Genomic DNA, 12,302 nt, shown 5'->3' with positions numbered 1-12,302 from the left:
CAGATCGCCCTGTGGCTCGCTACAGCCACCACGCCCCCTCGCTAAGCAGCGAGCGCGGTGAATATTCATTTAACAACGAACTGGCCTTTGCTGGAAGAGCTGTGGATCCATAACACCACAGCTTTGTGGGCCTTGTGTGCTTTTGGGAACTCCCAGTCATAACAAGCAATACCACTCCAGGACAAGAGTCGGTGCTGTCACTAGTCCCACCTGGAAGATGCTGTTCATTTGAACCAAAGCCAAGATGATATATGGCGGAGATGAGTCTAACTTATTTGAGCCCTGGGCACTGTTTTTGCTGTTTTGTATGAGCCCGTACAAAAAGATAGACCAGTTGGTGCCCCAACATTCCTATTTTGTTTCCCTCAGTCAGTTCCTCTGTCACAATATACATATGCAGTTTTCAAAATTAAGTTGCATGTCACTCAAAAACCTTAGTTGTAAATGGCCATGTCCTTTGAAACTTGCATTACTGAAGTAGTGAGTGGTCAGCGCACTGCAGTCGATTTAGTGAAGCTACTCTGTTCTCAACAGAATGTTCTTAATAAAACTGCTTAGACCAAAATCTGAAGCCAATAGATTTCTGGCTAAGGCCTATGCCTCAAACTAATACATGAACATCACAGTCTTGTACAATGTGTTTGTCTTCAGACCTGCACATTGCTAATGACCCCCTTCACCCGAAGGCGATGTTAATGTCGGCATAGACACCACTCCTTTCTCTCTAACTAGTCTGCCAAATGTGTCACAATGAGTGACTTTCTGACCATTGGCCACATGGAAAGAAGGAATTCACTGATACTAAGCTCTGTCACGAACTGCTAAATGGAGAAACATCTCACAGTGGAGCGGGAGCCTCTCTGCTTAGGGGATTAAGGTCACAGTTGAACGTTTTATAATATGATATGTAACAGCATAGGCAGAAATAGCAGTGCTGCCCCACTGTCCTTATTCACACCACAGATTAGCTTGCTAACAATAGAGTCAAATACACAGAAGCTTATTAGGTACTCTGAAACAGAACATCCCCAAAATAAACCTTCTCTGTTCAATTGGCTTTTTAAAAGAAGATATTATGTGATTGATCCTACATTTGATATCCTATAAGCTGATTAAGAATAAAATAACAAAAGTATAAAGATTGAATTGTGACTTTAAAATGAACTTATGTCAGGTAATTTTGAATTAGAGAGCAAGAAAGTAGCAAGCCTATTTGAATTGCAAGATGAGACACAGTGTCTACTACCCTGATACTTAAAAAACAAAATGAAAAGAACTCTTGCCATAGTCTAATTTACACAGCTAATTTATTAACAATTTTTGCTTTTTTGGCAGAATAGACATAATCTGTTCTTTCTAAGTATGAGATAGAAATGCTTATTTAGGCTTTTATGTATTGTTGAATAGACTACTATAATGCATTTTTTTTACTTGTCCCAGCAAGACATCGCTGTACTAATCACAACCTGCCCAAAATGCTGCCGCAAGGCCCTTGCCAAGGTCCTAAAGAAAGGCCCCCCATTAAGTCTCACTTTACTGGCTCCCCATTACTTTTAGAGTCCATTTTAAAATCCTGCTTTTAACATATAAAGCCCTGCATGGCCAGGCACCTGAACATATTGTGGACCTACTTCAACCACATTCTGTGAATTGGTCCCTTATGTCCTCTGGTCAGGATCTTTTAACTGTCCCGTACACTAAGTTAAAGACCTGTGATGACTGAGCTTTTAAGACTATTGTACCAAAACTCTGCACTGCTCTTCCACTGACCCTGTGATGTGCAGACACTGTAGACAATTGTAAGTGTCTGCTAAAAGCACATTTGTTTAAGCAAGTCTTTGGCTAAGAGGATGTGATACTGTTTGTTTCTAGGGATATTTTTTGTCTGACTGTTTTTATCATTTGAAGTGGTTTTAGTTTATATTTCTTTAATGTTATATACTGTATGTATGGGTTTTTAACTTGTAAAGCACTCATCCAAGGTAACTTACCAATGTAAGAGGTTGGGAGCAGGCACTGATTTCAACGTGTTGCTGCACCCACCACACGGCAAACCACCCGGATTGAGATCCAAGTGCAGCCGTGCAATGGGTGACACCTCAGCAGTGAACAGTGTGAGGTTTTTGACAGTGGATGGAGTGCCAATCCTGCCACCAACCCTGCAAGTTGTAGGCCCTGCTTGCAGGGCTAGATGCAGATTAATGTCATACTCAGGACGGAGCAATTGCAGGTTAAGGGCCTTGCTCAGGGGCCCAACAGAGCAGAGTCTCTTTTGGCATTTATGGGATTTGAACTGGCAACCTTCCGATTGCCAGTGCAGATCCCTAGCCTCAGAGCCACTAATGAACCTTGGATGTTCATGCCCCTTTGCCAGGTCACCAGTTGTCCTTCATTGGAACACTTTTTGTAGGTACTGACCACTGCATACTGGGAATGCCCCACAAGGCCTGTGATTTTGGAAACGCAGTTTTCTAGCCATCACAATTTTTCCATTGTCAAAGTCGCTCAAGTCCTTAACACTTGCCCATTTTTCCTTCTTCCAACACATCACCTTCAAGAACCAACTGTTCACTGTAAAATATGCAAAACACACACACAGGGCTCCACCCTTACATGGAAGTGCTCCAGGGCCAAGCCTTTAGGACACCAGAAGTACTTTCAGGGATTACTTAAAAGGAGCTGCCTGCCACTTCTCTGGGAGCCAGAGTTGGGATGTGGAGGACAAAGCTTGCTGGTGGAGGAGTGGAGGCAGAAGAAGGAGACAGAGACAGAGAGAAGAAGGCAAAGAAAGGGATGTATGCTACTTTATTATTGTGCCTGCTAATTTATTGTGCTGTGCTTACTGAGTGGGAGCAAAATAAAAGCCTGTGTTGTGCTGGAACTTGTGTCTGTGTCTGTCTGTATCAGGTTGGGGACCTGGTGTGCCCCCTGGTGTCCATAATTGGCATCAGCAGCAACATATCAAAGTGGATATCAGGTTGGTTAACAGGCTGGAGACAAACAGTGTGAGGAAGAATAGATTGCAACACTTGGAGCAAAGTAATTCGAGCTGTCTACTGGTCTCTGCTCCTGCTTATACTTATAGATTCAGAAATATTGAGCAAACCTCCAGATGGCATTAAGATGAGTGGGAAAGCAGTGACTGAGAAGTCAGCAGAAGCAATTCAAGTAATCCTGAATTATCTTTAAAATTGGAGCAATCTTTCAAAATGTTATATAAATAGATGTGTCATGGAAGATAAAAATGTATGTTTTTCAATTTATTAAATTAAATTAATAAAATTTATCTTGTGAGTTTTATTTTACTGCGGTGGGTTGGCACCCTGCCCGGGATTGGTTCCTGCCTTGTGCCCTGTGTTGGCTGGGTTTGGCTCCAGCAGACCCCCGTGACCCTGTGTTCGGATTCAGCGGGTTGGAAAATGGATGGATGGATGGATGGAGTTTTATTTTACATTAATTTAGATAAGATGTAGATTTTAAGTGAATAAACTGTGTGAGCAAGAATATAAGAATATTACAGAGATTAAGGGAAAAACTACTATTACTTTTAATTGTGTGTATGTAAACAAGAGAATAGTAAAAAGATTCTGGGCAATGCTGACAGGCAGGCAATGACATCATGCTGTCAGGGGATGGTGGGAGGAGATGCAGACAAGCATTTGGTGGTCTTACAAGGGTTCCAAATCAGTGTGTTGGATTTGTGTAGCCCTTTCAGAAGTTGTGATCTGTAAATCCATGAATTTCGACAGAAGAGCAGCTCCTGAAGTGACTCTTGGCCTTTGCTAAGTAAGATATTGACACTGAGGTAGTCAGACAAGGCCTTCGCTGAGATATTGAAGCTGAGGTAACCAGTCTTGGACACTGATGTCTGTGATAAGTGAATGTTGAAGAGGTATGTACTGTGGTGTGTGCATGTAAATAACAGCTAATAATTTAGGCATTTCCAGTATTAACTTGCCCACTAATATAAATTAACCACAAAGGTTAAATGCACCTTTTAAAAACACTTTTACATGACAAAACATGTGCAAATTGCTACATGCTGTTGAAACAAAATGTCAATAATATATTATGGATGATATTGATTCAGAAGGGTCTAGAACATTGAAAATTTACATTGATGAAGGATTCTCATCCTAGAGGTGATCAAAAAAGCTAATAAAATGTTGGGTTCTATTGTTAAAAACTGTTGACTGTAAATCAACAGAGGTTCTACTCAAACCCAACAATAAGCTTGATTGGGTTGTATCAAAAATATAGTGCACAGTTCTGGTGTAGCAGCATAAAAAACTGTGAAGCTATGAATAACCAGCTAAATTCCTTGACTGAATGATATCCTCTGCTCTATCAGTCTAAAGGTACGGAACATCATTATATGTGTCTACCTAATTCTAGTTTATTTTAATTCTCATTAGTGAATCATGCACTTGAGAACACTAGTGGAAATTACATTAGAAAACATTCACAATGGAATCTGGGAACTTCTTCTTCATATAAAGTAATCAACAGTAAATCCTGAGTCAAGTAGTTAATGGCTATCAAACTGGACAAAACATCTGCACATCTTTGCAATAAGCTAACCAAACAAACCTGGTGCATTTATGGCCTATTGCTCTATGTGAAATTTCTGATGTTCCAATTGTTGTTATTTTCCTAAAGAGGAAAAGAACTACATGCTGCTGTTCCTGTGAGCATTCAGCAAGCTGAACTACATCCCATACTGGTAACATACCAGAAAACAAATAGACACAGCAAGTCCCACAGCACAACTTGCTGCACAGTGACAATGTAGGTTATGTCAGTGCATAATCACAAAAGTGGTGGCGAGTGCTGAGGTGTGAAATTTTGCATATAAGTTGATAAATATTTTGTATGTCTTTATTTGTATGTTTAAGTACCCCTACCCCCTTTTAGGACTGAGTCTCTTTGTAATTTTACGACAGGGTTGGGGAAAGTGCCTCAAACCAGTATGGCAAGTGATTCTCTGCATGGCTCTCTCAGTCAACCCCATTAGGAAAGCCAGATTGCCTAGCTGGCAAACATCAGCTCAACACATGGTTTTGGGGGCAGGTCCGAAGGTATTTTGTGCCCCATTGGTCTGAAGTATGGCTGTTTGGAATTGGCCAGTAATAGAAGCCCTTAAGTACCACAACGCCCTTTTGGCTGTAGGGTTTGGACAGAAAACCTATAAATTTGCTTGCTTTACCCCTTCCTCTCTCTTCTCTCTTACTAACTGATGAAGGAGCATCTCACACACCATGAACTGTAAAGGACAACACAATGAAGAGCACAGCTCGGTAGCCATATTGAGACAGGCATGTGGCTTGTTCTGAAGAAAGCTGACCACAAATGATACCTCAACTAGGGACATTTTAAGTAACTAACAAGTCTGTGTGCCTCCTGAAACTACTCATCAGCATTTATCAGGTTATATGGTTGCCAGTGTTCACTTGTACTTTGCATATTGTTATTATTTATTAATATTATAAATAATACAATATTTAAATTGTAACTTAACTCCTGCTTGTCTTTTACTACACCTAATTTCCTGAGGTTATAAATGTAGAAGGGAGAGGGTGGGGAGAAGTTATATGGTACAATACCTTATAAACAGTGGTAAGTCTGTGAGATTTGAGGCATTCTGATAGAGGCTACATATTAATAATACAAAAGGGGGAAGTAGAGTAAAATATGACTTTACCAAGACAAAACAGCGACATACAGCTCAGTTCTTCTAGGCAGCATGTAATGAGTGCACTGGCTATGGAAGTAGCCAATCATATAACAGACACTTTTTAAAATTTGTATTTGCCAAAAATCTTGGTGTAAACCAATTTATCTGACCAGTTGCTGTACTTGGGTGGTCATTTATTAGAAGTTTCCACATTTGGTGTTACTTCTGAGGTGCCAACAATTCCTGTGAGTGCAGGTGTCAGTTTTTTGCGCATTTACCGTCATCATAGGTATGACTTGACAGAATAGTGCAAAGACATTTTTAGGCAATCAGAATATTAATGTATTGAATTTTTAAACAGGAGCTCTGCAGAGATTTAGTTTCTGTTTCGTGTCAGTTGCTGCAGAAATAGGCTTTGGCCTTCAAAACTTTGAAACAGATTCAACAGACTTAATAACAGAACGATAGATACAATCTTAAGATGCTTCAGTACCACTAATAGCTCTCACTGCCTCAGATGTGGGTTCAATGAAATCATACGATGAACAAAATGTTCCTCTTCCTTAGAACTTCTCTTAGATGTGGTTGTGGTTATCAAAAGCTCCCTTGTTTGGTTTTTCCAGATACTGTATCTAACAACTTGATACTTCTTTTGTCATGGCGCAATTAAAAATTGCCTGACAGTTATATTGAGATCAGACAAATGGAGAAAGAGTCATTTCATACATGGCACTTTTTTCCATATGACAACTAAACATCCATGACTGGAACTGCCATAAACAGAGACCAAGGAGTCCACAAAAGGTCACTGCAATTCCTTTCTTGTATTGTGGACACAATAAACATGTCAGTTCTATATGGAGGTCACTCTCTTCACCTGATTCTCAGAGATTTACTTAGAATCTAAAAATTATTATTATGTTGTGACCTTGGTGGGTTGGTAGTTCAGTGTCTCCCCCTTCTGTTCAGGTAATCTGAATAAATTCAAAAGCTGAGTTTGTGAGTTTAATCAATGAATGTAATTGTGGTTGTGTGCACGACGTTGGTCTACTAAGGACAGGCACCATTTCCAATTGACTTTTACATTGAAAAAAAGGGTGAAATGAATGCTATGAGTTATAGCAGACAGAACAGAGACATAACAAACTAAAAAGTACAGTACATCTTGGGTTCAGTTTTGAACTGGGGAGTCTTCTGTGTGAACTTGGCTTGTTCCCTCCATCTTAACTTTTCGTACAAAATGTGTTCCATTTTTATATACAGTCATGATAAAAAGTATAGTAAGTACACCCCATGTATATGGGTGACGTTTTCAATATATTTGAATAGGCAAATATCAGATCTTTATGCCAACTGTGTCTAGATATAAAAGTGATAAACTTAAACAAATGACACATAAAACTAAAATGATGTTTTCATTCTCATAATCTAAATCAAAACAAATGCTGATCTGCCACGAAAAAGAAAGTATATCCCTGCATTTATCACCACTTAAAATCTATAAAATTAGAATCAGGTATTCCAGATGTGGTGCCAATGATTAGAACGACCTTAAGGAGTATGCAGGTAGTACCTGTCTTATTTAAATCACAGATAAGTAGGGTCTGGAATCCTCTTTGTACTGCCGTGTGTGGTGCCATCATGTCAAAGTCAGAAGAGCTCTTTTAGACCCTCAGTGTGAAGATTGAGCATTTTAAAGATTACTAAATTATTTGAAATGAATCATTCCACTGTAAGGAAAATTATGTACAAGTGGCATAGGTTTCAAATAACTGCTAAATTGCCCAGTACTCGCCAGCCCAGCAAATTCAGCCCATTTCATTGTAAGACCTACAGGTAACTCTTACAAAGGTTACATACATATAACGTTCAAAAAGAGATTGCAGAAATTTGACCTGCATGCAAGGTGTGCCAGTAAAAAGCCTTTACTGTTCAAAAAGAACAGCAGAGCAAGACTACGGCTAGTATAGGCAAAGACCAGGCCTTCTGGAACAATGTGCTTTGGTCAGAAGAATCAAAAATAGAACTTTTTGTTTATAGTAATGGTAGACATGTTTGGTACAAAAAAAAAGATGGTATTTCATGAGAAGAATCTTATACCAGCTGTGAAGTATGGTAGTAGAAATGCTATGGTTTGGGGTTATCTTCTTCCCTTAGGACCTGTGCAGTTTGAAGTCTTTGAGTCAACTATGTGTGCTTGAAGAGCACGTGAAGCATCTGTCTGAAAGCTGAAGTTGAATCAGAAATGGACCTTTCAACACAATAATGACCCAAAGCACACTAGCATATCCACCAAGAAGGAATGAAAGGTTATGGATTGGTCTAGTCAAAATCCCTTTGAAATGTTGGGTGGGATTTGAAATGGGAAGTATGTGCAACAAAACCCACAAAAATCTTGCAAATGAAGGAATTTTGCTTGGAGGAGCAGTCAAAAATTAGGGTTAGGGTTAGTCAATACCAGACTGGTAGGCAATTATGCAAAACACCTATAAGAAGTAATTTCTGCTAATGTGTGCAATACCAGCTTCAGAGGCAAAAGGCACACTTATGTTTTCCCCAACAGACAGTTAGATATTTTTGTAGAATAAATGATTGAAAAAGCAAAATTTTCCTGGTGTTTTTATTCAAATACATCACCTTTATTTGTAGGCACTGTCTGTAAGAAGATCTACAGTTGATCTATTCAAGTATGTTGAAAAAGTCCACAGTTTCCATGGGGTGTATGTACAGTATACGCAGGCAAACTAATGTGACTTTGGCTATGACTTTTCAGATGATGCACATTATTTCAATACTTTTGAGAGATGTTTCTGTGTCAGGATGTGAATCTACAGACACAATACCTCAAAAACTAATCACTCCATCAAAATGAAACTTAGCATAATTCTGTAATTCTGAGCATTGTAAAGGACTAGAACCCTGATAATTCTGAGCATAGTCTCTCCAGTAGAATATACACAATCGTTTGCCTTCATTCACCTTTTAGACTTCCTAGCTTACACACACTCAGTGGAGAATGATTCAATAAAGGAACGTGAAAAAACACACAGATTAGACTTTGTGGAGTTGTATCAGTGAGTCTGAAATCCATTTTAAACTGGATTAGCTAATGAAAATTTCTTTTTGTGAAGAACAACATTGCAATGCATTCATCGGCCTTATTCTATAGTGTCTTCACAGGAATTCGTTTTCCTCTTTTGTGTTTGTGTGGTAAGGAGACTAGCTTGCAATTTTAATAAAGGTCAATCAGTTAATAAATAAGCCACATAAAATAATAGTTAGCAATTGATGCACCTCTTCATTTCTTACAGCTTGCTTTAAATGTAAAACATGTCTATGTGATTCCATTGCCAGACCCATTTCTTTGCAATGAAAAATCTGATCTAATTTATTTTTAACCTAGTATCTACACCATTAGATGTTGCATTTCCTAAGCACTGCAGAAACTCAGATGAGGATTTGTAAAGGTCTTCACAATGATGACAGGAAGTTCTGAATCTTTTTCTTAGCTCCTATTCTTCACCAAGATCTATAACCAGACTCTCTTCAAATTTAATTGAATCTTGTACGCAATGCCACATCCTCTAGGCCCACTGCAAAGTTCTTTTTAAAGAAAAAATAAATAAAATAAAGTATTTAAACAGCAGTGCAGAAGATCAAAGCCATCTGCTTGAATTTCCCTGCAAAGGCTCTTTAAATTTAGGCTTGGCTAACTACTTTGGAAAACAGAGGACAAAAATGAATAGAGGTTTATTTTCTGATGATATTATGTGCCTCTTTTCCAAATCATTTTCCATTACATTTTTATTATTTTTGAATATTTGGCAGATGTCTTTATCCAAGGTGACGTAAAGGATCAAGACACATTTCGATTGTATACCTAAGGTTAAGTGACTTACTTAGGTGACTTAAAGTCCAAAGTCTTTCCCATTAAACATCACCCCATCCACAAGTAGAGGATTTTGTTTGCTTTTTTTACTTATCACAAATTCTGCCAGTCAGTGTAATACTGTTCATGTTGTGATCGCTGAGTTCTGAGATTGAGTTCTGCAATGGACTGGTGTCCTGTCCAAGGCTGCTGAATGCTGCCACAATAGCCATCAGTTCTTGATGACTATAAATGCTTTAGTGTGTTAGAAGAATCCTCTTTTCTGCATTTAAGAAGTTTTAAAGTAGGGGAGTTAATTTCAATTAACTCTTACGTGTACACATAACATGGCCAACAGGCATGTAGCAAATTCATGGTTAATCCTATCTGAGTCTGTTTAATACCAATTACAAAAAGCAAAAAAAAAAAAAAGAATTAAGGAAAATATATATATTTATACAATATTTTCACTGAAGAGTAAATGCAACATTAATAAACAGATTTGCCAATGTTTACACTACTGGTTTAAAAGGAACACTAAAGGACATCCTCAGCAGCTGCCCAATAGCCCTCTCTGAAGGCACAGTCATTGGAAATGTGACAAGGCGTTGAAGGTGCTTGAAGAATCCTTCTGCAGGGGCATTATATGGAGCTAGAACATCCTGCCAGCCACATAAACTACTATATTGCATATACTTCATCAAAGCAGTGAGGAGGCAAAAGCCACAGCTAAGAACATCCATTGGGCTGCTAAGAATAACTAAGGAGTGGCAGATGAAGACTGTAAATGTAGCAACTACCCTAAGGCTAGATATTTTACTGGTGTCTGAATCATATATGCAGGTAGCTTTGGATGATGGACCCATGTCTTGGGAAGACTGAATGGAGGAGGCCAAGGAAGGCAAGAGAACCAAGTATGTAGAGTTGGCATGGGTATGTCACTGGAATGGCTGGTCTGCATGGTGTTTGGCAGCTTAAATCGTTAAATATCACATTGAAACAAGTATTCAGACCTTTGAAATTTTGTTAAGGTGCATCTCATTCTATTGATTATCGTCAAGAGATGTTTCCACATCTTGTTTGGAGTCCACCTGTTGTCAATTCAGTTGATTGGAAATAACTATGATAGGCACACATTTCTATATATAAGGTCTCCCAGTTGAGGAAAACCAAGCCTTGAGGCTGAAGGAATTGCTTGCAGAACTAAGAGACAGGATTGTTTTGAGGCACAGAAATTCTGCAGCATTAGAATTGAAGGTTCTGATAAGCACTGTGGCCTCCATAATTCTTAAATGTAGCAAGTTTGGTTTAAAACTGTCCTTCTGTAAGTGCAGGCATATGAGTGAACCCTCTGATGGACAGGCACATCGTCCAGGGCTGATGCTTACCTTATCCAATTGTGCCAGACCAGGCTCTGGTCTCCTGTAACTATGAGTTGAATTAAGTGGGGTTGGAAAATTTATGTTATATTACAAGTGGGCACCTTTTCCACTTTTAATTTCAAAAATTATACCACCCCAAGAACAGCTGCAGGCTAGGCTTTACTGCTTTTCAAAACATAGATGCCATGACTAGTAAAAATAAATTAAGTACTCACTTTCTAGGAAATCCGCAGAATCAGTGAGGAGCATGTGTGAGGAAAGAAGCTTGTAGACTTCTCCATGTTCTCTTTCAGGGAGGAAATTCAATATGTTTTGGTCCACCATATCTGACTGATACAAAAGAACGCTCTTTAATGCTCAATTATTATTAGCAGGTTTCTGTTTTTCAAAAATGTTAACATTTATTGCTTTTAGGGTGCCTGTTTCACACTGTAGTACATAAGGTCCCAGCCTATTCCACAGGTAACATCCTCCTTCTCCCACATCTCCTTGCCCACCAGTATTTTCAAACAGTTTGCTCCTAATTGTTTTTGCTTCTTTAAATTTGTTTTTGCTGCTTTGTTGTGCATTCTTGAAGGTTTCATAGCTCAATGAATACATATGTGCTTTGTATGTTTAATGTACTTATGAATAAGTGAAAATTCTATGATAATTTAATTTAAAGTACATCATGATGACATTTTGTGGCATGGCATTTTGTGACTGTTTAACTAGGATGTGCTGCCTTCCAGTAGGCACTATGCACCTTACTATGGTTGGTCTGCATTATGGCCGAGTTTATACTTCACGCAAAGTGATGCGTGCATCTGTGGATGCTACTGCTACACAAGCGTTGTACTGTCTATAAGTGCGCTCGTACTTTACATAAATCTGGAAGATTTACAGGTGGCAGTGCGAGATATCATCACGGTGAGAAAACATTTGGCTTTGCTGTGTTGTGAATTTCGTGAAACATCCATGAAATTCCATGAACACCTTGCTACAATATCTCTGAAAAGGATGTTTAATGATTACATCCATCAATCCAGGAATGTGCCCAGTCCAGCAAGCATCTAGTGCGAGACACAAACAATCCTCGGACAGGGCATCAGCTAATCGCAAACTGAATACAAGCACACACACACACAAGTGTCATTTTAGCTTCACCAGATCCCTAAACCTTCATGTCTTTGGAAGGAAATTGGAGCACACTGTGGAAACCCACCAGGAAAACATGCAAACTGCAGGCAGGGAACACCAAGGACGTGACTCCCTGCGAGGCAGCAGCACTCTGCCACCGTGCAGCCCCCACATGTTTCATTATTAACAGTATTCATTATTTAAATGAAGTTACCAACTTATCTGTAAAATGTAATATACATACTTTAATGCATTTCAT

General features: G+C 38.9%; 1 protein-coding gene across 1 annotated transcript in view; it reads right to left on the bottom strand.

The window, feature by feature from the left end:
* The window catches only part of npas2 (neuronal PAS domain protein 2), a 240,449-nt gene that overhangs the window by 68,186 nt on the left and 159,961 nt on the right, over positions 1-12,302 (bottom strand). Inside the window, exons 7-8 of the mRNA XM_051935191.1 lie at positions 11,136-11,254; positions 8,328-8,353 (exon numbers count right to left, since the gene is read on the bottom strand). Coding sequence (XP_051791151.1) covers positions 8,328-8,353; positions 11,136-11,254 — 145 coding nt within the window. The remainder of the gene's footprint in view (positions 1-8,327; positions 8,354-11,135; positions 11,255-12,302) is intronic.

The sequence above is a fragment of the Erpetoichthys calabaricus genome, chromosome 12 (assembly GCF_900747795.2).
Source record: "Erpetoichthys calabaricus chromosome 12, fErpCal1.3, whole genome shotgun sequence".
NCBI lineage: Eukaryota > Metazoa > Chordata > Cladistia > Polypteriformes > Polypteridae > Erpetoichthys > Erpetoichthys calabaricus.
Note: the sequence above shows the minus strand (reverse complement) of the source record. Positions and strands in the feature narration are given on the sequence as shown.